This window comes from Vespa velutina, chromosome 10, assembly GCF_912470025.1.
Source record: "Vespa velutina chromosome 10, iVesVel2.1, whole genome shotgun sequence".
Classification (NCBI taxonomy): Eukaryota; Metazoa; Arthropoda; class Insecta; order Hymenoptera; family Vespidae; genus Vespa; species Vespa velutina.
The window spans coordinates 660,753-688,747 of NC_062197.1; the positions used below are offsets into that span (position 1 = coordinate 660,753).

The 27,995-nt window shown below is 38.3% G+C and overlaps 1 protein-coding gene and 1 long non-coding RNA gene across 12 annotated transcripts; one reads left to right on the top strand and one right to left on the bottom strand.

The window, feature by feature from the left end:
- Window positions 1–20: 20 nt before the first annotated feature.
- On the top strand, window positions 21–27,989 carry LOC124952016 (solute carrier organic anion transporter family member 4A1). 11 transcript variants are annotated; one of them, XM_047501295.1, is made up of 15 exons: window positions 21–758; window positions 873–1,185; window positions 3,784–3,843; window positions 13,923–14,142; window positions 16,934–17,102; window positions 17,456–17,594; window positions 17,665–17,845; window positions 17,930–18,032; window positions 23,048–23,169; window positions 23,402–23,665; window positions 24,059–24,260; window positions 24,918–25,065; window positions 25,185–25,567; window positions 25,786–25,825; window positions 25,930–26,066. In XM_047501295.1, the coding sequence occupies exons 2-14, from the start codon at window positions 1,153–1,155 to the stop codon at window positions 25,805–25,807; spliced, it is 2,046 nt and encodes a 681-aa protein (XP_047357251.1). In that variant the 5' UTR covers window positions 21–758; window positions 873–1,152; the 3' UTR covers window positions 25,808–25,825; window positions 25,930–26,066. The 11 variants fall into 11 exon arrangements, with proteins under 11 accessions (XP_047357251.1, XP_047357250.1, XP_047357242.1 ...); XM_047501294.1 differs by lacking the exon at window positions 25,786–25,825 and having other exon boundaries at window positions 22–758; window positions 25,185–25,212; window positions 25,366–25,567; window positions 25,930–27,989; XM_047501286.1 differs by lacking the exon at window positions 25,786–25,825 and having other exon boundaries at window positions 26–758; window positions 25,930–27,989.
- LOC124952025 lies at window positions 1,745–5,555 on the bottom strand. The gene is made up of 2 exons (XR_007101803.1): window positions 2,247–5,555; window positions 1,745–1,974 (listed from the first exon to the last, which is right to left on the bottom strand). It is a non-coding gene; the product is annotated as an uncharacterized LOC124952025 (long non-coding RNA).
- Window positions 27,990–27,995: the final 6 nt, after the last annotated feature.

The following is a 27,995-nucleotide window of genomic DNA, read 5'->3' on the forward strand; positions in this document are numbered from 1 at the left end:
GACCTATAAGCATTCGACGTCTTGGTGAGAGAGAGTCAGTCGTATGCTCGAACTCTCGAACATCGTGTATCGTTTATACTATAGTCATTTCAAGAAAGGTGCTACTCGTGGATAACCGGTTTTTATGAAACGTGGCACGACTTATTAGATCATGTGTAAAATAATGTGCGAAAATAACTATTGATTATCCTTACGAGGAAAATTTTTCTACGATCGAGATAATATCAAAATTAAATTACATTTTTAACAAGAAAGTATCCTTGTCCAAAAAATATTTCAATGAGAACATAAATATTCAGAGTGTTGTAATTAAAATTAATTAGAAGAAAACTACATACGTCGTTCGTCTTTTGAACGATAACATGTAAAAAGATCTCTTTGACGAAGATTCAAGCGTGCTCGTTATCATTTAACACAGAAAGATGCTTGTACGAAAATGATGTGAATGTGTCAAAGTTATATCGTTCCAAAAGCAAACGATGCTTTGTAAGAAAAAAGAAAAATACCATTTTCGTTTGTATTCTCACGTTTCAAATGAACACTTTGAGCGCCGGGTAAATGCAAAATAATTAGCGGTGGTTTCTCATTGTCTCGTCTTGCGTCGTACAATTAAGGAAGGAGAGAATGTGTCCTCGTGGAAATTCAAGCTTTATCTATTCTTTTTTTTAACGATCTTCCTTCCTCTTCTTCTCCTCCCTCTTCTTATAATAATAAATAAGTTATACGTAAACTCTCGCTTAAAAATTTTTCATTATAAGGTAAGTCATTTTCTATTTATAATATTTATACGAATAAATTTAACGAAATATTAGATACTCTTAAGTCATTCCATAAAATGGAACCGATTTTAATCGAATGAAATTTATTAACAGCTGATTTGCTCTTAGAAATACCGTCGGAGGTATCAAAGCACGTCGATCATTCTACATTTTGGTCTTCCTCAAATACCAAGTCCCGAGAGGACGTTCCACCTACCCTTGAGAAATACGTTGAAATGTATCTCAAATATTTCCTCAAGATTATTATGATCTCGAGTGATATAACGTGTAACCATGGAACAAATTAATTGAGTGCACGTCGTTCTAACCCCACCGTTGGATTAAATATTACCTGCGTTAAGAGTCTTTCGTCGTATATTATATACCTTCGTGGATGCGACGAGAGACACGCGTGGAAATTGATTACGTAAGATTTTTCGTATACGCTCACTAAATTCTCCTGCCTGAAACTGACAGGGAGAGAGAATGAAATACGCGAGTGTCTCCCAGAAGTGCCTGAACGAGAAAGAATTTAAAGTGGTCGCTTCAAAAAGTCCTGCACTTTTTATCTTATCTCTCTAAAACTTTCTTTTTCCTCTCTCCCTCTCTCTCTCTCTCTCTCTCTCCATTTCTTAGTGTTTTACAATTTAACGAGATATCAAACGAGACAGAAGATTCGTGACAAATTGTTATCAGGAAGAAGCGTCGCTTATTATTATTTAAAAAATCGGATTTTCCTAAGATTATTTTTCTTCTTTTCTCTCTCTCTGTCTCTCTCTCTCTCTCTCTTTCTTTCCTTCTTAGTATTTCATAATTTAACGAGTGATCGAACGATAGAATATTCGTGACAAATTGTTACCGAGAAGAACCGTCGTTTGTTATTATTTAAAAAACCGGATATTGCGCAAATACATAGCTCCAACGTTAATAAAGATGTATAAGAGTCTGAAATTAATGTCGGAAATAAATTGCACGCTTTGGACGAATCAAACAGAGTATTATTTATTTGGATTTTTCAAGGATTACAAATATATTTATGCAGATATATTATAGCGTTAACGATGATCGGTTTTCTTGGTGAAAGTTTAACTTTCGTTCTACGCAAGATCCAGTTCCCGTATACTTCCTTCTCATCGCTCGGCTTTACATCGATTATTCCAGCGACTGACCTTTCTTTTCTTGCTTCTATGTCAAGGCTAGTCGAGTACTATGCCAGCTAAAGCGGAAAGAAAATTTTATCGGCACAAAGACGTAATATGAATCTTTTTTAAATATCGTAAGAAATAAGATTCCTCGCGTAAATTTCATTCGACGAAAAATCGATGAAATTAAAAAAAAAGAAAAGAAAGCCAAAAGAATTTCCTTGAGAAAGGAAGGAATAAAAAAGGAAAAGGGAAAAGAAAAACATAACAAAAAATAAGATAAAATAAAACAAAAAAAAAAGAGAGTACTCGTAAGATCGTTAAAGAAGGAATAAATTCTATGTACGCAATCACGTGGAAACGCTAGAAAGGTTACTAATGGTGAAATCGTGTTGAACTTAAAGATGGTCCCCCGCTCGAGAGCCCTTACGCTCGATCTTCGGCACGTTCTCTCTGTCCGCTTTGGGAATCTCTCGACCGTTTATATATTTTTATTTTATTTTTTTTTTTTTTTTTTTCTTCTTTCTTTTATCACTTTAATGGGTCACGTTCGTACCGTTGTAAGTATTCTACATAAGCCGATAATTGTAGGCAATAACATTCATACAAATTCCTAGAAACGTAGAATTATATTCGTAGAATTCGCGTAGAAATTTTTAATAACTATCTTTCGTAAATAAACATTATCATTACGACGTGACGTTATCATACGCGATATTATAGTTGAAAGAAAAAAGTATTTTGTTGTTTATTGGTAATTCAAAATATTTTCGCATAGAACACGTCACTAACAACAGAGAAGTTTTTATCGATAAACCTTGACTCCTTTTTTTATTGTTTTTTAAGGCTCTCTATTTGTCTCGATTGTTTACGTGACGAGAAGAGAGGTGTATTAACGACGTTATTTTCTTACGTAAGATTGTAACGCATATTCTCTTTTTTCTTTCTTTCTTTTTTTTTTTTTTTATTACATACCTTTTCGCAAAAAAGAGAAATCAATTGGTAATTAATCGCAAGTGTCTTCAAATCCGATAAGAATAATTAAAAGATTTTCTTAGATGAGCAATCTAAGCTAAACTTTGACCTAGTATGCGAGCCTTGAATTTATCATTGAGATGGGGGTCGAAAAAATATCATGCACGGTGCATAATGATTTAACTGCGACGCCTATTATCCTTTTGCTTCGACAGCCATGAGCTCTATTACCGTTCATTCGCACCTATCAGCCATTGTCTTACGTCTCGAGAATGTTACCAATGCGTTTTCACGATCCCCTAACGCAATTTAACCTTATATTCAAAGTGTGTACTCTACGAGCGTTGAACGACTTAAGCGAAGATCCAAACGATAACTTGAAGAATGTTACCAATTCTTCTGATAATTATTTCTGAAAATGATATTAGGAATTAAATCAAATATAGTCCTGATTTTCTTTTTTCTTGTTTTTTCTTTTCTTTCAAACGAGCCGACTGTCAAATTTCCTTTTCCCTCAATACAAGATTAATTCGATTATAATCGGTAAGAATCGTATTCGATGATCATTGGGTTTACTTCGCATGGTCCGCAAACACGCAACGGAGGTTGAAACAACTCGTTATCGATGAACGCGCCCGCGATTGGTAAACGCTTAGGCAAATAGCGGAAATTTCATGATTAACGGAGATAACGATGGATACGCACGATCGCTATTTCCTGGCTCTTTCCCAAAATTACGTATAGTCGCGGCGCGGTGGCTTCGTCAACGAGAGGACGAGATCGCACGATTATCGAAAACTATTCAGGCCTAAATAGATGCGTCGGTTTAACATGTAATTAACGAGGGAATTAATAAAATGATTTTGTAGATTAATTAAAGCGATATTGACGTTGACGTTTTGTTTTAGATTGCCAAGATGACCACTGGTATCGACAACTTGGCTTTCGACACGGTCCACCATACCTCGGTAAGCTGTTCCTCCATTTTTAATGATATAATAATAACGAAAGAGACAGATTAGGAGATCGTGCAAATGAATACTGGCTTACAACATCTTCCCTACGTGATTTCGAATGAAAAACGTTCGGGTAATGTCTTGAATATATTCTGTGAGATTTCGTTTTGATAAAGAGTTAATGAAAATGGAAGAACGATAGAAAGAGAGAATTTCTTCCATGGTCCAAGCTTCCCAGAGTTATCGATCTGTAAGAAAAGAGAGACGATACGCGTGTCTTTCGGTTAGTCTCAGTTCACATATACTTATGCAAATTTTCAAGGCTGGGCGAATGCAAATTTTCGCAAACACAAACACCGCAGGGACAGGTAAAACGCCCTAGGATATCGCAGTTGTTTATTCCCACAGGATATCGCTCGGAAAGGATACACCGTAACACCGTTGCCGGAACTCTCCTAGCTTATCGCTCGCGACGCTACGAGCAACGACAAACTCCAGGGTGATGCGCGGAAGAGGAAAAAAGAAAAAGAAAAGAAAAAAGAGGCTATAGTAAAAACGTTATCCGAGAGTCTCTCTTTCTCTCGCCAACAAAATTTTAACGTCGTCTAAACTTTTAGAAAATATCCATCGCCTAAAGTTTTCCCTTCCCTCGATCTCGAATAATATAGCCTAGGGACGATAAGATCCTAGCGAGAGAAAATCGTTTTAGATCTCGATCGATTAACCTTTAGGAATTCACGAGCATATGCAAATAAACATATGTATGCATGCATGCATACACGTATGTACGTACCTACGTATGTATGTATGTAAGTATGTATGTACGTTCAATGCATATTCATTCGCAACGCGTTCGTAAATAAACGCGTTATGTCGGATCGATTGATTTCCCACGCTCGATTTCAACTGAAATCACTCAAATTCTCGAGTTGAAAATCCTAACGAGAATGAAGCGTACTACATCCATCGATCTATCTCTTTTATTCCTACCGCACGAAGTAATCATATCCTTATTATGGGAAAGAGAGCAATTGAAAAGAGGCGGTCTATAAAAATAGTCGGAGACTGTGTCCTCGTTTGAAACGCATCGCAATCTCAATCATCCGACCTATCTGGACGAGAAGTGGAAATTTTTGAAGAATTCGCAAAATCCGTCCGTCGCACCATTTCTCTCGTTCTCTCTCTCTCTCTCTCTCTCTCTCTCTCTATCTATCTATCTATCTATCTGTCTATCCATCTTTCTCCATCTCTCTCTTTTCTTTTCCCGTTCACTTTTTTCCCGTCTATTGTTGTCATTATCGTCGGCATTATTCCTCGCGAGTGAGATAGTCTCATAGCAGTTCATTTGCGTGATGGTCGTTCGCGGTTAATGCCCGGAAGCTACGTTTGTGTCGTAATTACGAAGAGTAGCAGCCCGTACGTTTCACGAAGATGTCGAAGAGAAAATAATGGATGGAAAAGGAACGTTACGGAGAGAGGGTAACGGCCGGAACGGTTACGACTAGTTTAATGGATCTTGTCTACAAATTTTCGTGAATCGTCAAAAGAGGCTCTTTGGATCATAAGATTTTTTTCTTCTTTAATTAGAAGTAGTGTATCTCGTCGCTGACAGATCAAATTAGTTTGGTTAAGTGTACTAAACTCAAAGGCATAACTTTAAAAAAGAAAATAAAAAGCAAGAAAGAAAAAAAAAACAAGAAAAAGATCAACTACGGTAGATTCGACGAGAGGGAAAAAAAAGAGAGAGGAAGAGAGAGAGAGAGAGAGAGAGAGAGAGAGAGCCGCCGCGTTCGTTAGCCGTGCATTCGATCGAATGAATTCGAGTGAGGAAGAGTGGAAGAGAGAGAAAGAAAGAGAGAGGGAGGGTGGGAGGGAGGGAGAATGAGAGGAACGAATAAATAATTGCTATCTCGGTTTACGAGATTCCGCTTGTCGGTCAAATGCCATTTCATTTGCATTAACGAACCGTACGATCTATGTACATATGTATGTACATCCGTACCTACTACATCCACTTTATGCACCTATACAAAATCCACTTGTACGAAATTCACTTACTTGTTATTAACAAAAATAAAAGTTAACTATTGCTTTAGATATCGTGGAAGTAGTCTTTCAAGGATGAATTTCTAAACGGACGACGAGACGATACTGAAAGAATAAGAAAACATAAAGAATTCATTGCGGACGAGATTCTTTGAAATGTGCAGAGGTAGGAGACGTTCATCGTATAATTCTCAGTCGGCGCTTAGCATAATGCACTTTAAACGATCGGAAATCGAATAATAAATCGATTGGTGCACGTGTACAAGAAAAATACAACGTCTCGAGAGTGTAGGAAGTCAAGAGGACGTAGAAAAAAGAGAGAGAGAGAGAGAGAGAGAGAGAGCAACGTAAGCAATTACGATGGGCAAAGTTTCGATGACGAATGCGAAGAGCTCGGTTGCACATGGATGGAAACGTTCTTAGTTCTTTCTCGATGAGGAGGAGCACACTATGCTGTCTCTCTCTCAAAGCGAAAAAAACGTGACGGTATGAAAGACCGCAGAAATATCGGGAAAGCCGGAAGCGCACGTACAAAGAGCTCTTTTGAGACTCGTTTTCATTTTGAATATGGCGCGTCGGAGTCACCGGTGGAAAGTCACGCTAAAATGTATTCCATTACACGAGCAACCAGCTGGATAAAGAGACCGCTTGATTTTTCCTTTTCCTTTTTTTTTCTTTTTTTTTTTCCTCGTGTTGGATACCTTCGGATTTTCGCGTTTTTCCAGGGGAAAAAAAGAAAAAAGAAAAGAAAGAAAGGAAAAAGAGCGGCAGAGATTGCGTGAGAAGCCGTTAAAAAGCTAAAAAAAAAAAGAAAGGAAACGGACAAGTTTAAAGACGGCACGATGAAAAGAAACACGAATATTTTCTGTTTCGTTTGTGTAATAGTAATATCTCAACGGAGATATTATTATTTCTTTCTTTCTTTTTTTTTTATTTTTTTTTTTTTTTTTTATAGAACGGAAAAGGTAGAACGAAGATAGTACGTGACGAGCAAGTAAGACGATGCGCAAACATTCGTCCCTGTAAGGCAATTGCCACGAGTAACAAAAAAAAAACTACGTGGGCGTTTTTAAAACCTTTAATAGATTGAATGGAGAATTATGGAAAACTTCCTCTTGGCATTGAGAATGGACCACCCGCGCGCCTAAGTACGCGCTTGTACGAAAAGATCGTGACACGCGTCAACACATGCCCGATTTATATGCTACATTCTCGGTACATTGTCGTCGCTCTTTTATCTTTCTTTTAAAATTCAAACTTTTTTGCTATCTTTTTTTTTCTTTTTCTTTTTTTTTTCTTTTTGTACCAGCGTTATCAGATATTGTTGTTCTTTCTTCCCTCGAATCGGATTGCCATTCGGCGATATCGATGGATTTAAAAAAAATAAAAAGGAAAATATATTAGCTTTTGCGAGAGAGAGAGAGAGAGAGAGAGAGAGAGAGAGAGAGAGGTAGTAGGTTAAAACGATCGATGGAAAAAGTTCAACGACTCACCACTTTGCTTTTTTACTCTTCGAAGCGCTCGAACATTGGATGAAAGCGAGATTTGTTTAGATCCAATCGATAATTCAAACTCTACGAGTTTGGTTGAGGAATAAAAGGAAGGAAAAAAAAAAGAAAAAGAAAAAAAAGAAGAAAAAAGAGAAAGAAAGAAAAGAAGGAGAAAAAAAGAGAAGGAAATATTTAAAGCCACCGTCAATGGGTCTTTTATCATTGGGGATTCTCATCCACGAACGAACGAGTTCAAGCGCCAAACATTATTCGCCATCTTTTCGAGGCGGACTCGGCCGGACGGCAGCAGCCACTTCAAAAGAGGAAGCCATGAATCTTTATTAAATCCACGAAATTTATGTCGTAGCAGTCGCGTGGCTCGGGCAATGCGCGATATACCATTCCCTCCTTACTCGTATGTACCTAAGTATTTATTTACCTTCTCCCTCTCGATATATAACTTCCCCCTTTCCCTTCCCCGTCTTCCCCTAACTTCTCCTTATGCCGCTGTTGCCGCCTTCTCTCTAGACATTTGCTCCCGGCGACATTGTGAATCTCCAGCTTTCCAACTGGGACACGCGCCGATCCATTGTCGGTTTAATGCTCATACGTTGATCTCACCCCTATCTCATCTCCACTACCACAATTTTCCTTTCATTTGACACCATATATGTATATATATGTATATATACATATATACGTACATACGTAAATACATAGGAGTCTTTCTCCCTGATAGAATTTCTGTCGAAGACACACGATCGGCCGACCGACCGACCGACCGGCCGGCCGACCGATCGACCGACCAACCGTTCGAATCGACGAAACGTTCAATTTTATATGACAAAAACAAACTTCTCTTTTTATTGTCTACATTCAAAGGGTCTACATTGTTCTCATTTGATCCTCGATAATAAAAGGTGATAGTTATACGATCACTGGAGAGGAAAAAATATAAAGGAGAGAAAAGAAAAGCAATAAAAAAGAATTAATAGAAACTAATCTATGATGATAAAGATTTGATAGTTACTCGTAATGTTTTAACTATTTATTTCTATCCTCGAGAATAATATTTTATTCGGTAAAGAAGAATGAACAGAATAGTCTAGCGACAATCGCGCGTGGGATTTAGGTCAGGAAGTAAGTATTTAAAAAAGTAGATCTTACGTGTTAAAAGCGCATTCGTTTGTCTGTCGGCGCGGAATGTGTTTCCACTCTCAACTTCCTCCTATCTTTTTGACCGTAAAGGAGGAGGTGGAAGAGATAGTCTTAAAGACCAATGGACTCTCTTTTACTCTTTCTCTCTCTCTCTCTCTCTCTCTCTCTTTAATTGTAGAAACGGCAGAGTGTTATCGTTAGCGCCCAGACTCTCATCTCATTTAAGAATATCAAATGTACTTTGCGATTATTTCTTTGACAAATGTCCTCGTTTTCTTCGTGCATCTGCATACTAGGAATTCTCCTCTTCTTCTCTCGCTTCATTGCCATTTTCACTGTCACATCGTGTTTTTGTATTAGCTTTGACGTCACGAATAGGCAAATTCTTTTGTAATCTTCTAAAAGTCACATTTCTTGCACATAGCTATTAAGGAGCTATTAAGATAAGTTGATCGATGAAATTAAAACTAAAATAAGTCATCTTATTGGCTTTGTCTATCATCTTTATTTTCTCTGAATTGATCTGTTCTCTTTTTTTTTTTTTTTTCTTTTTTCCTTAACATTTAGATAAAAAATAGGATCTAGAAGATAATCACGCTACTCTTTCTCTCTCTCTCTCTCTCTCTCTCTCTCTCTCTCTCTCTCTCTCTCATATATATTATATTTCCGTCGACTTTGTAAATATTTATTACTTTTGTTCCCTTTTTTATTCATGAGCATTTTATTTGATCGTTTTAACTTAGAGACGTAGGTATATGGGATCTAAACGTTAACACGAAAATATCGCGCTCGTTGGATTTGAATAAAAGTCCTATATGAGAATGGAACGCGAGCAGTAATAAACTTTTTGCGTCTCGCGTCATTTTAAACGGTCCGCCGTGCATGTTTTAATATCGTGGCTTAACAAAAACGTAATAACTGAGACTCGACGAGTTTACTGAAAAATAGAAAAAAAAAAAAAAAAGAAAAAAAAATTTTATCGAGACTATTAATTAAATTCACGTTCACGTATTATCTAACAATCTCTTCTTTTTTTCTTTTTTTTTTTTCGTATTTACAAAGCGAGATAAAATTGCATCTTATCTTATTTGAATAAAAGATTTCTTGTGAACTGATGTTTTGTAATATATCTATATTTTTAAATTGATTTATTTCCACAGATTTTTGTCTCACTTTTAACCTTTTCGGATATAGTGAGGGAAATATATTTCTGTTATCACAAATATCTGCTGTTTTATTATCTTGTGACTTATGGCTTCAGATTGATCTACATACGTACTTATGTACATCAGAGTTTCTCTACATTATAGTTTCACGAGTGATTTCTCTGCGTAATACAAATTGTATCTACTTTATGGTAAGTCAAATATTTATTTTTATGGATATATGACAATTGTATAAGATCTTTGTAATAAATTCCGAGTATACTCTATATTTCACATCGACGAATATTACACGTCAATATTATATTTAAAAAAGAAATAAACGTTGGACGATTGCATATAAAATATTTTTATATCATGTAAATTCACGTTTTTTATATTTCGCACGAAACAAAATGTCAACAAAATATATATATTGTATATCTCTTTATCGAGACGAACTATTTCGAAAATTTCTTCCTATTGACACGTACATACATACATACATACATACATGCATACATACATGCATCATACATACATACATACATGCATATATGCATACAACACACACACACATATATATATATATATACGTATTATTGATAAACAAAGAATTTGCTTGAAACTCACGTTCAGATACGAATGAATTAAAATGTATTTCCAAATGAATGTATTACGTTTCTTGAAAGATTATCGCTATATATATATATATATATAAAGCGAAAAAGAGAAAGAAAAAAGAAAAGGAAAAGAAGTAGCTACTGAAAAGGATATAAATTCCTATATTTTTTCTAATCCGCTTTGAGAAGCGGCACAATGTAGTACCGCTACGGATTATAAAGAGAACTCTATAATTCGACACCGTTACCAATGTAACGTGGAACGAACGATATCCGATATCGCGTATCGATATCGGTCCAATGTCGTTCACTGACAACCGACACTAAAACCAGTACCACCAATGAAACATCCTTACGAATAAATCCGCCTCCTATCGTCCGAGAATATATATATCCGAGCGTCCAATCGTCTCATAGTCGATTAATCAAAGAATAAATCATCATGGATCGTACGTGGCAAGGATCGAAAATGTAAACAAAAGCTAGATCACGCGGATACACACGTAGTAGATATATATATCGCCCTTGGGAGCGTTCGTTCGAATGGAACGACGATGTATCGATGTTTCTCCTCATCATTCGATCGGACATTGACGTGAATATGTACGTACGTATGTATCAACCAACATATATATAGTATGAAATTATTATCGTCGACACCTCGCGAGTAGTCGTTCGTGCGGAAATTTCATCGACGCGGAATATATTTGAACGCGGCCTTTTAATCGTTAAAGCAAGAGATACGATATATTACATTTTGCTCTAATACTGAAAAAGCGTTGAATACTAAATAGACAGATAGGTAGATAGATAGGTAGGTAGGTAGGCAACGTAACGTAACGCAACGTAATGTAAAGTATTGAACATGACCGTGGACAAGGGCTGATCGAGTTGCAATCAAGTAGAAATCAATCGATGAAATCTTATCGTAATCACATGGAAATATCGCTTTCCGGTATTTCGTTGAAGCAACAGCTAGCGGTGGTGGTTTATAGCGGTATTCGTTGTGTAGTCGTCGGTTTGGTGGGGTTGCTCGGTGAATTAGGGGTAGCGCGTGAACGGGAGAAAGAGAGAGAGAGAGAGAGAGAGAGAGAGGAGAGTGAGAAAGGTAGGGAGAAGGACAGGAATAGAATAGTCGAGCGGTGGGGAGTCGGAAGAGAGAGAGAGAGAGAGAGAGAGAGAGAGAGTGGAAAGATGGTAGAGAGAGGGGTGGACCGAAGGAAAGAAGGACAAAGAGGGCAATACGCGACGAGAACGGGATGGAGAATGTCTACAGTAGTAACGGCTGCGTATACGAGGTTTTAACTCGCGGGGAAAAGTACGAGAGAGAGAGAGAGAGAGAGAGAGAGAGAGAGAGAGCGCGAGCTTTCGTACTCTCAGTCGCGTGTGACACGCGGCCTCAGCTGCCACGGTTGGAAGCTGTCCGGCACGTTTTTCGCTTCCTCGAAGGCGAACGGACGCCAAGAGAACACCAAAAGGAATTAGATAATAAAGAAAGTGAAATATAATTAACGTGTTTAATATCGAAAGATCATTAACTTTCGACGCGATAAGTTTTTTTGTAAAAATAATCAGTGTCTTGTTGTTAATGGATCTTTCGACGATCGTTCACGATCGAACTATTCAAAGGAAAAAGTTGTTCAAGTTTAAGGAAATAGGAAATTTCGTCACAAGAGAGGGGAAGGAAGGAAGGAAGGAAGGAAAGAAGAAATTAGAATCGAAGGAAGTAGAAAAGTTTCCTTCGAATCGTTAAGAAAAGTCAAGAAAGCAGGATAAATCCGTTTCAAATAGATTTTAATCGCGAGCTAAGGGTTATCAAAGTTTTCACACCGGTCTTTAAGCGGGCTACGCGAAAAGAAGAAGAAAAAAAGGAAGGAAGAAAGAAAGAAAGAAAGAAAGAGGAGAAGGTGCAAAGAAGAAATCAAGAGAAATCGCGGGGAGTTTCGTTCGAAGGGAATCGAGTTCTTGCGGACAATGATATTCGTTATCGGACTTCGAAGGGAATAAGTTTCTCGAAGGAAAAAAAAAAGAAGAAGAGAAGGAGGAGGAGGAGGAGGAGGAGGAGGAGGAGGAGGAGAAACGGGAATGATTCGTGCGTGTCCACGAAGAAAAATGTCGTTTGTCGAAACTTGACTCTCTCCTTTTCGCCTATGATATCTATCCAACGGCCAACTTTTCTTATGCGTCTTTCTACCGAGAAGGAAGAACTTTACTAAAGATTTCGTCGTCGAGTCCTCTCGAAGTACGATAACGCGATGAAGGGAAACGCAATTTCGAAGGAGAGAAGTTGGAGGATGAATCGCGGAGAATGAGTTTGCGTTTGGCGCCAAGTGTCGCGCGTCTAACCTTTGCTAAACCGTTGACGAGTACGACGAGTGCAAGGAGGACGGAGAGAACGAGAAGAAAATTGTCGTCTGGTTGAAACGTTCCAGCTGGTGTTGCTGCTTCTGCTGCTGCTGCTGCTGCCGCTGGAAACTCGTTATCGTGTTCCAAGTGAAAAGCAAAAGGGTGTCGATTACTAAAACTTTGACGAATGTGAGAGAAGAAAATGATGTTCTGTCTTTACATCTACTTTTGTCAATTCTAACGCCATCGTTATATTCTTCGGAATATAATATTTCTCTGTCGAAAACTGACGGGTGTCTTTGAAGAAAACAAGAGACAAAGAAAGAGAGAGAGAGAGAGAGGAAGTTAATAATCAAGAGAAGTTAGAACGAAAGTCTGAACGATCATGCGAGACAAATTCGCATTTGGTGTAAGTCGATGGATCGTTTTTTTTCTTCAAAGAAGAGACTCTAAAATGTGCAATGAGAATGACGCGTAAGACACAGCGAGGATCTTATAATTGAAAATCTCTTAAAGAATTCATCGGAGAAATTATTCATCAAGGATCTTCATATTCGTAGCTATTTTAAATCGCGTCGATCGATGATTCGATAGTAGGAACGACGATATCGCTAGTTACTCTTAGTTTTAATTAAGAAAACGTGAGAATAGCAGGTTCTTGTAGATGCTTTAAATTCTCCAAATAGTTTCTATTTATGCAATTCAAATATACGTATAGTAGATATGCTCTCGTTCGACGAACTCACGTACCCTTTTAGATTGCGATCGTTAAACGTTCGCTCAATGAGACTAATTCTTCCTCTTAAAAACGGCATTAAAATGGAAAAGAAAGATGTTTTCACTTCCAACGAGTGAATAATTTTGTCGCGAGGAGTTTTCTAATTTTGGATCTACGCGGAATGGTCGAGGCGTTGCCGAAATTAAAAATCGGTCGACTCGCGCGATGTTTCTCTTTTCGTCTACGTTGCAATCTCTCGAGAAAAACATTGATTTTTCCAGGAATTTTTATTGTTTCTTAAAGATTTTTATCGATCGATCAAATAATACAATTACATTTGGACATAGACGTTTTTTATAACATACGGAGAAAAGAAAGAACATATAAATCGATCGATGATCGTTAATTAGCTCGACGAGATTGATACGTATAGATTCGAGATAATTGAACGTAGTCGATAAAGACGGGTAACATAGTTAAATTCAAAGTTTAAAGACAATAATTCATACTCGACATTATGATAGAAATGCAATAAGGAGAAGTGTCGTTTGTACAACGTAATTTCCAGTCGGGCGTTCCGGACATGCACGAGACTCTATCCAACTTTCCGGAACAGTTTGGGGATGGGCCGAGGAAGCCGGAAATAAAGGTGGAAATGCCAAAGGAATCGGACAGAACCACGGACAACTTGAAATGCGGCTGGTTTTGGTTCAGGCCAATTTATTTGCAGAAATTCCGGACCGCCAAATGGGCACTCTTTTGGTTGTGCTGGGCAGGAGCCATGCAAGGTTGGTATTACTTTCTTTGAACGTTTCAATAATTAATTATTTCGCAATTTTGCGATTCAAAAAGATAAATAATTATTTATTAAACTTTTGAAAATAAATAGAAATAAATTCTTGGACTTTCGAAAGAAAATTTACGGTATGTTTGGAAAGGGTGGTTTGGGAATCAGTTCCGGCATGTTGATTCACCGACATAATTTCTCAACGGCATCGACATCGTCGACATCGGGAACTAGACTGGTCGGTGGAGGTCGACGTTTGGTGCCACTAATAGCCGCGCATTCGAATGCAATTTCGGAGCTTTCGTGGAGGGCCGTGGGTAGAGGCGAGAGAGCAAGAGAGAGAGAGAGAGAGAGAGAGAGAGAGAGAGCGCGCGAGAAGGGGGTGAGCGACGATAACCGGAAATCGAGTTTTCCGCCAGAATAGCAGGTGGTGGGGATGGAAAGGACGGGTCGTTTTGGATGGAGAAGAAAGTTCGACGAAAGGAAACTGCGTGTTAGGCTATAGTCGTGGTGCGGAAAACCGAGATGAGTGAAAGATGAGAGATGAAGGAGTACTTTGAAGAATAAAGAAAATAGTAAAGAAAGAAAAAGGAGAATGAGTGAGAGGGAGAGAGGGAAGGAGTACCGCGGAAAGAGAGAATAAGCATGAAGTACTTAGTTTAAATAAATTTGTTCGGTCCCTTTAACGCGTTCGTAGAGCGACAAAAGAAATCGTTCTCGAGATTCCTGCCTTCTCTTCGACGATAGAATTGAACAAATTGTTGGACAATAGACTGCTCGGGCAGTCCCTTGAACGACGTAGGACTGCGGTAAGCGACGATTTTATTTACGTCTACGTAGGTTCGTAGGTGTGTACGCTTTGTGACGTTCGATGCACGATATAATACATATGTACGTACGTACGTACGTACGTTCGTTCGTTCGTTCGTTCGTCGTTCGTTCGTTGTATACACGTATACATTTGCGTTTGATCCGTACGCCCAGCGGAGAAACAAATCGTTGAAAGTACGAGCGCGTATGCAGAGAGAAAGAGCATTGGAGAGCGTCGCGTCGGCTTTAATTAAAATTCTCTATTAGCGGGCACAATGCGCGATACGAAGGTGGTTAATTTTCCGGATAGCCGCCCCACCGGATACAACGGTACTTAAGTCGGATTCTCGCTTAGTTACGAGCGATCGCGAGCGCGTTAATTATCGATGAGCACCCTGAGAATTAGTAAGGGGAAATGACTTTTAAAAGGAATATTGGGCATAACTCACACACCCGCATATATATATATATATATATATACATATAACCATGTACACGTTCTTAGGTACATCATGTCCGTTTTAAGATCATCTTTCCGTATTAACAAGAGTACGTCTAATTTGTCCTGGCATATCGATTCGATTCCTTTCATTACACTTTCCTCTCTCTACCTCTCTCTCTCTCTCTCCCTCTCTCTCTCTCTCTCTCTCTCTCTCTCACTCTTTCTCTGTCTCTCGGTCCCGGTAGACGATCCTTTATCAAAGAATCGCAATGAAAGAAACGAGAGTTCCGTCATTTCGAGCGTCGTCGTGTCGCGTCGCGGGATACACAGTTCGTAATTATCCTTCCGCGTGTACCCATCCTCGGGAGATCTTTGAACTCGCATCGTTTTTTCCTTTAATTATCATCGCCGTGTCGGAGGCATACCGAATCCCAAGTAGGATACGTCAAAAGTAGTTACGAACGTGAACGCAAGAGAGAAATGGTTTTTCATATCCGATTTCATGTTTTCCGAAGAGCCGTTCGGTTATACGTCGGGGCACTCCATTAATATTAAACAACGTTTTAATGAATTTTCCTCGTCTTCTGGCCTCGTCTCTCATCGAGTTTCAGATAGAGAAAGAGAGAAAATCAGAGTCGGCCGAGAAAATTAACGCGGACGATAATAACGCGACAAAATTAACTGCATTTGATAAAGATTTTGGACATCTTTTTATTTCCTTTATTGTTCTCTTTGTTTCCCCTTTTTTTTCTTCTTTCATTCTTTTTGTTCGTTTAATAAAACATAAAGGTGTAACCTCCTTCGACTTTGTTGGACTCGGAGCGAGATAAAAAGACGGGATATGATGTCAGAGGCTATCATGAAATTTCTTCAAGGTCCGTGAACGAAATTGGAAGTAGATAGTTTGTTCGTTCGTCTACGATGATCGGTTCCGACAGGTAAACATTGGAAACTCGAATCGTCGAAAACTCCTCGCACCCTCACGATCTTCCCTGTGCTAACTGCATTCTCATCCATCCTTCAGCCGGGCACCGGATTTTATTACAAAAAGTAAAGCAACGGGGGAAAGGTATTCCTCCATCGTGAAAAGCTTTTTTCCAAAGACTTTCTTCTCTCTCGTCAAATTGGCAAACGCTTTTCGAAGATTTCAAAAGATAAACAATCGAACATTCGTCGATTTACTTACTGAACTTTTTCAATTCGAAAACTAAATCGGTATTTCCATCGAGTAAAGAAAGATGGAAAGAAAGAAGGAGCAGAGGCGAAGATGGGTTGTAAATCGCTTGAAATAATTCGGCACGCGAGGGAGAGATGATAAGCATAAGTTTCACGTTTGCATGCATAAACGATAACGCTTATTTCGTACTCGTAACTTTTTTCTTATTCTTCGAAAGCCATCAAACTACTACAGCGCGGTATCTTCTTTTCTTCTCTTTCTTTTTTCTTTTTATTATTTTTCTTTTTGTCTTTTCTTTTTTTCTTTTTTTTTTTCTTTCTCTTTTTTTTTTTGTTTTTCTTTTCTTTTCGTTTCTTCTTTCAGGTATGGTCGTCAATGGCTTCGTGAACGTCGTGATAACGACGATCGAGAGGAGATTCGGTCTGAGATCGTCTCAAACTGGATTGATCGCCGGTGGATACGACATCGCGAGTTTTCTTCTTCTCGTGCCGGTCAGCTATCTAGGTGGTCGTTCGAAGGCATCGAAACCCAGGTTGGTTTATGCAGCATCTACGTCTGACGCCTCTTTCCATTCTGGCTCCATTGTCCTACGTATTAATATTAATACCTATATCGCTTCTACCTCAGCGATTGTCATAAATATTAATATTTCCGGCAGACGAGCGTAGACGTTAATCTCCATCCCCTTTCCTCGCTTATCGACGACTCGAAAAAAAAAAAAAAAAAAAAAGAAAAAAAAATCACCTTTCTCCGTCATCCTTAGTAACGGCGCGTTACGCTATCGTTTTTATTGAAAGCGAAAACGAAAGAATCGAATTCGTTTGAGCGATTCGAATCTAGGATGTTGAAAATCTGAACGATTTCGAAGTATGAATTCGTTCGCAGGTACATCGGCGTTGGCGTTCTAGTCTTAGGTTTAGGAAGTTTACTCTTCGCGTCGCCTCATTACCTGGTCGGTTCCTACAGAGGTGGTCAACAATCGGAAAACATATGTCAAAGGGTGAACAACGCGTCGACTCGTTCGGTAAGTTCTCGACATTTTTTCCAACTCGATGGAACGATATTAACGACGTTAGAATCGTTGAAACGTTCAGGTATCGTGCAGTGATATTAATGGGCAAGCCGACGAACAGCAGGAACCTTACAGCGGAATGTACTTAATCATTTTTTTGATGGCCCAACTTTTACACGGCGCCGGAGCAGCACCGTTTTATACTCTCGGTGTCACTTATCTGGATGAAAACGTTTCGAAGAAAATGTCCTCGGTATATTTAGGTGAGACAATGGCCAACATCATCTCTCTCCTTCTCTATCGATCGATTTAGTCATTTAATACATAACTCAATACACTTTGCACAGGTATCTATTACACAATGGCGGTGATAGGACCTGCTTTGGGATACGTGGTCGGTGGGGAACTTTTAAAACTCTATACAGATTTTATCATCGTCGATCCATCCACGTAAGCACTTACATTTATTTCCTTTTACTCCAAGTTATGATAGTTTTCACTTTATTTGTTTGTCGCTCGTCCAGCTTTTTTTTTTTTTTATTCTCAAAACGCGCCTCAAGTTTAGCCAGCACGTGTGCAGTCAACGTCGCTAAGAGAAACTGAAGAAAGAGTAGATAGGAAGAGAGAGAGAGAGAGAGAGAGAGAGAGAGAGAGAGAGAGAGAGTGAGAGTGAGAGTGAGAAAGAAAGAAAGGTGTAACCGAGATAGATGTTCCATCGATATTTGTCGCCTCCTGTTGCCACGATAAACGTTTTTCGGGCTCTTTGCCCGAGTCGCTCGGAGGTATGTTTAGCCGGGCGACAGCGCAACTTTATTAAATTCTCGCGAGGATTTATCGGCAGTTCGTTCCGATCTATCCGATGGCGCGCACTAGAATGCACATACGTGTCCCTTCACGCTCACATATCAACCTAAACGCGAATAGAATCGACCGAGAGAGAGAGAGAGAGAGCGAGAGAGAGAGAGAGAGAGAGAGAGAGAGAGAGAGAGAGAGAGAGGGAGAGAGAGAGAGAGGATACACGTGCACCGTGCACGCGTCGAATATTTCGACGAGTGTAACACACCGGCGTTCCGGTGGTATGCAAATACGAATATTTTGGGCACATTAACTCGGCTATTTGGAACACACCTGTTTCATTGCTACGCATGAGAAAATTCTATATCGTGAGGAAAGTTAAATAGTGAATTATTGTCTGATTTATGAATCGTTTCGATCAAATATTCAATGACCAGAGAAATAATTGACAACCAAAGTTCAATTAATTCGATTGACGAATCGAAATGCATTAACTTGACATTAACCGCAGAACGATTAAATTTACGGGAATCTTGGAACGTCGCTGTTGGATCTCGCTGGAATCTCTCGCGTTGCGTCAGACCTTTCTAAAAATGCAAAGACACGACCGTGACACGGGAATCGCACCGTTATAAATATCCCTTAGGACCATTAGACCGTATAATGGGCCGAGATTAATAGTGCATGTAATCCCGTGGATATATATCCCATGGGGAAAATGTCAAGCGGTGAGCCAATGTTTGACGATGACGGCGATGTTACCCTTCAAAACTGTCAGTTCATCCCCCGACACTTAGGGCACAATCAAGTTCCATTTGTCTATTCGGCTTCCCGTCCTTCTCGTTCGCCCTTCATCGAAACCCTTCGAATCGTCTCTTCCCCCTCTCCCCTCCACTTCCCCCGAACCCCTTTTTCACTCCCACCGTTTCTCCCGACGTTATCGTTGAGTCACTCTACACGATGTTCCGTGAGAATCGAATTAATGGTCACTCGTTTGCCGACGATGTCCTCTTTTTTTCTTTTTCTTTTTCTTTTTCTTTTTCTTTTTATCCTTTTTCTTTTTTCACGCTTCACTCGTAAATCCGATCAAATAATCGAATCTCGTGATGTAATCGTACGACTTCCTACGTTTCGAAATTTCCGAAAACACGGATTATTCTTAAATTCTTTGAAATATTTAGTTAAAGTTTCAAGAGTCGAATTGATCATGGCGAATTCCGCGTACAAAGGAACCTTAGTCTTGGCTTGAGAATCGTCGAGGTTCTTTATTTCAAAGTGACGTTCGAATATTAAACACAAGAAATGGAATGAGAAAGAAAGCTTCGTAGTACGGTTGAACGCGTTTATTTAAAAAATATTTGTCAAAGACAGAGATAAAGATCGGAGGGATCTACTGTTTCTTTGAAATCCACTACCCGCGATATCATTGAAGACGAAGTGTACAAAAGCCACGTGCCGCGATTCCGCTTTATTCCTTGCCTCTCAAAGGACCACCGACGTTATAGACATAGCCTTATAAAGCGCTATAGTGAGTATATACCTCCGCGTATATAAAAAACGTTCGAACTTTCTCTTATTTTAATTTTAAATTTATATTTCAAAATTTCAATTGTTTTATCACGATAACATTGGACTTTCGTCGCTTCGAAAACATTCAAATATTTCATTCCCACGATCCTCGACGTGATATTCTCGATAAAGTTAGATTAGATATTCGATAATACTCGAGCCGTCAATCGATAACTAACAACAATTTGTTGTCTCGATATAAGAGAAAATATGAAAAGATCTAAATGTAAATAGGTGTATACATGAGATCTAAGATCTTTGATGATCGATGAGAAAGTTGAAAGGAATGTCGGTACTACGAAAAAAGAAAAAAGAAAATTAAAGATACCTTCGACAGTATCGTATAATAATGTTAATGATAAATCTCCGATGTTATACGAGTTGGAATTAAATTGGATGTAGTACCATCGTAAATCTCGGGGTTCTAATAAGTTACGGAGTTCGAGTTGTCGTTCCGCGTTGTCTACTTGAAAACTTCCGAAGCAAGAAATTATTATGGTAAAGTGGATGAGTACGGGACACGGGATACGGGACAGGGGCACGGGCACAAGAAAAGACAAAATAAAGATGGAGAAAAGTGGCGTGATATAGGGTGGCAAGAAAGGGGAAGGTAAAAGAGTAGGAAAAAAAGAGTGGTCTGAAGGAGGCCGAAATTAAAATGCACAGTTTTACGTTCAAGACCGTATAGGTTGGTATATCGTTCGTGAAAAGCCTCGGAATTACGGATTTAGAAAGTTTTCATCGTACGTTACGAGTAATACCGAGAACAGTTTGTTCTTTCCTCGTGAATGATATTGCCCTCGCGAATCGCGAGGCCCAGTTAATTTCCTCGCTAACTAGACATCTCCTCTATTTATCATCGATATCGAAAGAATGAATTATTAATTGTTCCAAACGAATATACCGATACCAATCGTTCGTCGAGCGATAGAATAATACGATCGTGTTATAAAAAAAGAAAAAAAGAAAAAGAAAAATGAAGAAAAAAAAAAAAAAAAAAAAGAAGAGTCTGTCTCGACGACGATGAAATAGATTAAATAATTTCGTAGTACGTAACTTAATTAAACGATCAATTCCGGTTGCCTCCATATGGACGACATATTCAGTGGTGAAATTTGAATATCGTCTGACTAAAAGACACTCTGACAGAGAAATGGCAAATTATCCGTGGGAGCTTTTCCACACGTAAAATGGGTATTTAATTGATTATTAACTAACGTACAGTTTTGCCTATATACCTATTGTTTTTCTTTTTTCAAAAAAATATCTGAGCGTACACATATATGTGGCTGTCTTGAATAAAATGTTTCGTCGATCCCATAGTTCCTTTTATTACGTTACTGTCAACAAATTTGATTCGTATCAATCGACGTGCACGTTGTTTAAATGAAAAAATCGGACGAGACTGCAAGGCAGCTGTTGCTTCGAACGTAAATTTCTCAGGCTGCATAATTAAACGCACGGCTGGTGATAGCAAATAAAACTCTGCAGTACTCCGGGCAAATGAAAGAAACTCGTATTAAATGCGCGAGCACAGATGGTGCAAAGAATCGACATTGAGGCGAACGTCCGCTCGCCTATTATTATATTATCGAAGTTAACGTGACAGATTCAAAAGGTCGTGACCTTGGAAGGGCGAATGACAGTTCGAAGAAATCGAAGAAAAAAAGAGATCGAGTTGGTTAAGAAATGATCGAGTAGTTAGTCAGCCCTTTTCAAGCGATCAATCACCCTTCTCACTTTCTGGCTTCGCTTAAGATAAAAGATTCCAAATGAGACCTTGTACTCGTTGACTTCAAACAATCGATGAAAAAAACAAATTATTAAATTCTTTTAATGATTTATCGTAAATCACACGAATCCACCATTGACGAGCGCGCGAGGAATGTATCAATAAAAAATATCAAAAAATGCACGATTCTTATATGTATATATATATATATAAAAAAAAAAAAAGAAATAAGACAAAAACAAAAAAGAAAAAAAAATTCCTAATACATTCGGTGCTTAGATATTTCTGGCGCAAAATATAAAAATCTTGAGTCTTCGAAGCTTACGTTGGACAGTTTCCAACTAAAACGACCGGAAAGATTTAGTCGAGAAGTTATGCAATAGTCATCCGACGCAAAATTTATTATTTTTTTTTTTTTTTTTTTTTTTTTTTAGTGTAACGCGAGCATTTCTGATTTTGTTTAAATGAATGAAATAAAAAATAAAAAAAAAAAAATAAAAAAACAGAAAAAGAAAAAACAAAAAAATTGAGAGTATCCGAAAAGGATTCTTTCTTTGATTTTTCTTCGTAACAGTTAGCCTGGAACCAAGCAGAAGAGGATGAAAATGAAGAAAGTCCTTGTAAAAAACAAGGATAGTGCTTTTCTCATGGATATCGTTAAGTGTATGTACAACGTTTAATTTCGCAGGCAAATGAAAAGTTTTACGGGAACGATAGCAGATGCTTCGTACTGGCCAGCACTCGAGCCTTCGAGGCTTTCTTCTAGGACGTAGATACTACTTCCCTTTTTCTCCTTTGCTATCTACTATCTTGCATGCGAATTTCAATGGTGAATAGTTGTATCGTGATAAGGAGAATAGATGAGGAAAATAGAAAAGAAGATAAAAAAGGATAATAATTATTACGTTTGCAAAAAATTGCCACGATTTTATCGGCTTGAATTATCGAAGTAGTTAAGAAAAAATTTGAATGGTATTGAAATAAACGACGATCTCTCTCTCTCTCTCTCTCTCTCTCTCTCTCTATCTATCTATCTCTCTCTCTCTCTTTCTCTTAGCTCGTCTCTGGAAGAGATCACAGAGTGCGTAGCTTCTCGTCGTAGTAATTAGTTGGAGAAGCCAAGCGAAACTCAAACGGCAGGAAATGTGTTCTTCGCCTATACAGCAATACGATTTATCGATTTCTCCTCTTTCGTCCTTATCATCCCTCTTTCCCCTTGACTGTAAACGTCCATGAAAATCCTTTAATCCCCCGATTGGTATCCGACGCGTTGTAATGCGACAAAAGCAAAGGATTTTGTGGGAAGAAATGAGTGAAAAAGGAAAAAAAAAAAAGAAAAAAAAAAAGAACAAAAATCGTATGATTACAGAATCGGATTAACTCCGGATAGCAACGTTTGGGTAGGCGCATGGTGGATAGGTTTTCTGGCAGCTGCAGTTATTTGCTTTGTTATCGCGATACCGCTTCTGGCATTTCCTCCAGCCTTACCGGGTACGACGACAAATTTCAAACTTACTTATGGCCATTACAGGGATCACTTTTTGCCGATGTGCTTTTTATTCTCTCTTTCTCTCTCTCTCTCTCTCTCTCTCTCTCTCTCTCTCTCTCGATAACTATCAAAATAATTTTTAACATAGTATTTCTTTCAATGCGAATCGGCAAAAGTGATTCTCGTGGAAAATATCGCAAACAGTCGTGACATTCCGATCGTTTTCTTTTTCAGGTTCGGAAGAATTGGCTAAAGAGAGAGTATCCGAGGCACACGCGAAACCAAGCAAATCCTCGTCTCGTGAACCTGGAGAAGCCTTTTCGAAAATTCGCGAACTACCACGTGCCATGACGGAATTGCTGACCAATCCGGCATTCTTCATGTTAAACTTGGCGGGTGCCAGTGAGGGCTTGCTTATAGCAGGTTTCGCTGCTTTCCTACCGAAACTGATCGAAAATCAATTTAGCGTCAACGCCAGCTCAGCCGCGTTATTGATGGGTGAATACATTTTGCATTTGCTTTTTTGTTTTCCCTTCTCCCCCTCCCGGCTCAATCATCACCACCACCCTCTCCCAAAAAAACAGACAAAAAAATGAAAATAAAAAGGAAAAAAAGAAAAACACAACATTCGCACGACGCGAATCCTTTTCGCTAAACCGTCAACTGCAAAGGCACAGCAATTTTATATCGACGAGCGATCAAAACGCTATTATAACTTTTTACCTTGATCACCGAATGTCAAAGCGAGAGAAAGGGAGAAAGAAAGGGAGAGAGAAAGAGAGAGAGAGAGAGGGAGAGAGAGAGAGAGAGAGAGAGAGAGAGAGAGAGAGGGAGAGAAGGATCGCTGTTTTTACTCTGCTTAACGACACTCCTTCTCATCCTTTGTTCCAGGATTGGTGACGGTACCCGCTGGCGGTGGTGGCACGTTCCTCGGTGGTTATTTGATAAAACGTTTGAATTTATCTTGCTCCGGTATTTTGAAATTTTGTCTCTTCTCTACGGCTGCTTGTATAGTATTCACCCTCTGTTTTGCACTGAGCTGTCCAAATTTGAATTTTGCTGGACTCACCGTACCCTATCATTCTCTTACAAAGTACGTATCTTTTGAGATTCTTATGTTAAAGTAATCTAGAGAGAGAGAGAGAGAGAGAGAGAGAGAGAGAGAGAGAGAGAGAGAGAGAGAGAGAGAAAAGAAATAATAAAAAGAAATAAAAGAAATAATTTCATTCGATTCGGTTTATTTATCCATAACCACGCTATTTATGAGAAATTTATCCTCTTTCTCTTTTTTCCGATATAAAAAAATTAAATGCTTCGCCATACATATTTCGCGCGGCCAGTCAGTCACGTTTTTAGACCATGAAATTTTTTTCTCCACCCTTACGAAACTCGACGTAATTTTATTTATCCGTAAGCTAAAAGTAAAGCGTCGCATCAAATTTTCTGGAATAGCGCGCACGGCCAACGTTAAAATCGATTTCGTAGGAGCCCCGAAGAGAATCGCGGCGACGCGACTTAAAATACCTGACTATTCGATTACCGTCAGATTCAATTAAGATTTACTACAACGTACGCCGGGAGGTTGTCATTTTCATTAATCGTTCGCAAGAGAGATATTTATAATAACCAAGGGCCCTTATTCGGGTCGCGTTATCTTTGAAAGTACGCCTTTTACTATTTTTATTCTTTTTTTCTTTTTCTTTTTTTATCCCTTTTTTTCCTTTCTTTTAATATATCACCTACATTTTAGAAAATCGTTATCGTTGGAAGACTCTTGCAACACTGCCTGCGGATGCTCCAGATCAGAATTTAATCCTATTTGCGGCATCGATGGGTTGACTTATTACTCGCCGTGCCACGCCGGATGTTATCAGGAAATATCGATGAACGACGTCAAAGTAAGTCAAATCCATATCTTATAGATAATAACGAAATGACTTTATTAAAATTTATCGATCTATCGATCGATGTTGGAGTTTGTACGTCGAAGTAAAAGGGAAATTTTACGTGTTGACAGGTGTACGATGATTGCAGTTGCATTCAGGGTACGGCAAAAAATTTGACGATCTTAAATAGCAATGAAAATATCACTTACGAAGCTGTAAACACAACCTGCACAAGCACCTGTTCTTATTTATGGCTCTTCGTCGTTCTCGCTTTCTGTAACATGTTCGTTACGTTTCTCTGTACGATGCCAGCTCTGTCCTCGACCCTTAGAGTCGTACGGGACGATCAGAGATCCTTCGCCCTTGGTATACAATGGATAAAGGTTCGAATTCTTGGCACGATACCTGCTCCGATGGTCTTTGGTGCGCTCATCGACGAAACTTGCATCCTGTGGCAAGAGAATTGCGAAGGAAGAGGGGCTTGCCTTGTCTACGATAATTATTACATGAGCAGGTTCGTATCTATTTCTTAACAATCGATTCGTTCGGCGAATTTCATCTCTTGAAATTTTACTCAACCGAGAGAGGTCTTGAAATATCGAAAACTAGAAAAAGGAACGTAGGTTATACCGTATATCGAGTATACCGTATATTTTTGCATTTCGTTGAGAAAGTAGCAGGTTTCATAACTCCCCCGAGAAAAGGAACATAAAACTGAATGTTTCCATTTAGATGTATCGAGGTCCTTCTGTAAAATGTAAGACTGTAAAATGTAAGTGACCTTTTGACAGAATGCAATCCAATGCATTCCTATATTATCGGAAGGTAAGGAGAAACAGAGCAACCGCGTTTATCGATTATCCGTATATGTTTCAGCTACATGTTAGCACTGGCTTTCATCGGCAAAGCCGCATCCCTCCTCTTCTTTTTCTTAGCCTGGTGGAGTTACATTCCTCCGGTAAGCAAGACGATTGGCTCGAATTCTCAAAAGGAGACCAATACTGGTGCAAACATTTCCTTGATGCCGAACGACGCCACCAACGATCTTCAATTAACACCAACCACGATCACACCTATGACGGACGCGTAGATTAATATCTAATACAATATGAGAAGAATATCATCAGTGAATTTGAGCACGCTTGCGTGCACGCTAATAATAAATGTGATAACATTTTCTACGAAACGTTCTGCGAGTTGATACGTACGATACGCAATTCGTATTTTACGTCGTATAAGCTGTTGTTTTCTTTAAAACTCGTTATCGTTCTCTTTCGAACATTTACATTTTTCTTTTCTTCTTCTTCTTTTTCTTTTTGTTTTTCTTTTTAATCTAAAAAATCATTTTGTTCTCATAAATATATTGTTCTCAGTGACTCAGCGGATTCGTTAAGCTCGCTATAAGCGTAGGATATTTGTGCAGTGTACAAAATATCTATCTATCTATAACGCCTTACAAACCACGAAACATATCCCTTGGAGATACTTTTTTTTTCCTTTTCTTTTTCTTCAACTTGATATACCGATGCACGTGATATCGATATACAATGTGCTCTTAGATTCTCTCCGACCGTTTCCCTAAATCGACCGAATTTAGATAGGTCGTAAAATGAGCGATCTAAAAGAGATCTTTTTCATTACGTCGATCTCATCGTAAACATTATGAATTCGACGGTGCTATTATATAGCTCTCTGCTAAAGCTTGTTCACTGCCGGTATTTGAACCGTTCCATGATTATTAGGAAAAAAAAAAAAAAAAAGAATAAAAAAAATAAAAAAAAAAAGAAGAAAACATTAGAACAAATGTTAAACCTCGGTGAAGAAAATAAAAAAAAAAAAAAAAAAAAAAAAAAGAAAAAAAAAGAGAAAAAAGAAAAAAAAGAAAAAAAGAATAGATACTAATTGACTCGTTAACATTGGAGTATTACCAAATTGCAGAATACATCGCGCAAGTGCACTTGTAATATTTCTAATACTCGTTAATCGATATCTAAAAAATAAAAGATCGATCGATTTTCGATTTTCCTACCATAGTACCAATCTGTATTGACAAATAATACGTACTGAATGTTACCAGAAAAAAAAAAAAAGGAAAAAGTAAAAACAAAGAAAAAAAAAAAAAGAAACTACATATTACGGATGTTTGTACTACTCATTGCAAAGTGCAAAGTGATATTTACGCTTAAGTAATTAGCCACTACTACAGTGCTTGGATAAAAAAGGAAAAAGAAAAAAAAAAAAAACAATAGAAATCGTATAGCGTTTAATCCGTAAATGGTGTCGACGAAACTCAATGTCACATTTTTACCCTTTGTAATATAAAGATTTGTAATCCGACGGTGTAATTTCTCTATGTAGACGACGTGTAAACGCCTTTATATTAATACGTTATTAATATAAAAGTACGATGCACTCGTCGGGAATACAAAGTTGTTTGTATCACGCAAGATGGAAAAATCAAATCGATGGTGCGAAATGAAACGTTATCGTATAAGGTGTTTCACATTTTTCTACGTTTATATCCGAGAGATTCCTCTTATTATCTTTGGGACGTTAACTATTCGTCTTTGAATGAAATGATCGTTGCTCTTTTGTTAAGAGAAAAACGCTCGATTCTAGGTACACGTAAGCGATGTTTTCGATGTTCGATTAAAAAAGAAAATCGTCGTAATATCGTCGTCGATTCAATGAAAACGCTCGTCAGAAATAGCTCAATTATAGGTACTTATTTGTCTACCTACATATGCATATGTATATAAAAACTACCGTAATAGGTTCGTTCTATTTCTCTGTGCGATTCGATTCTTTATCGTACGAAATTTATTAGCGATTTATAATTGAAATTATTTTTTTTTCATTATAACGAGCAATCGAGGTGTACACGATAGATACGAGCGTTATATGTGTTACGAATAAAGAGATTGTAAGCTCTGTTATACACC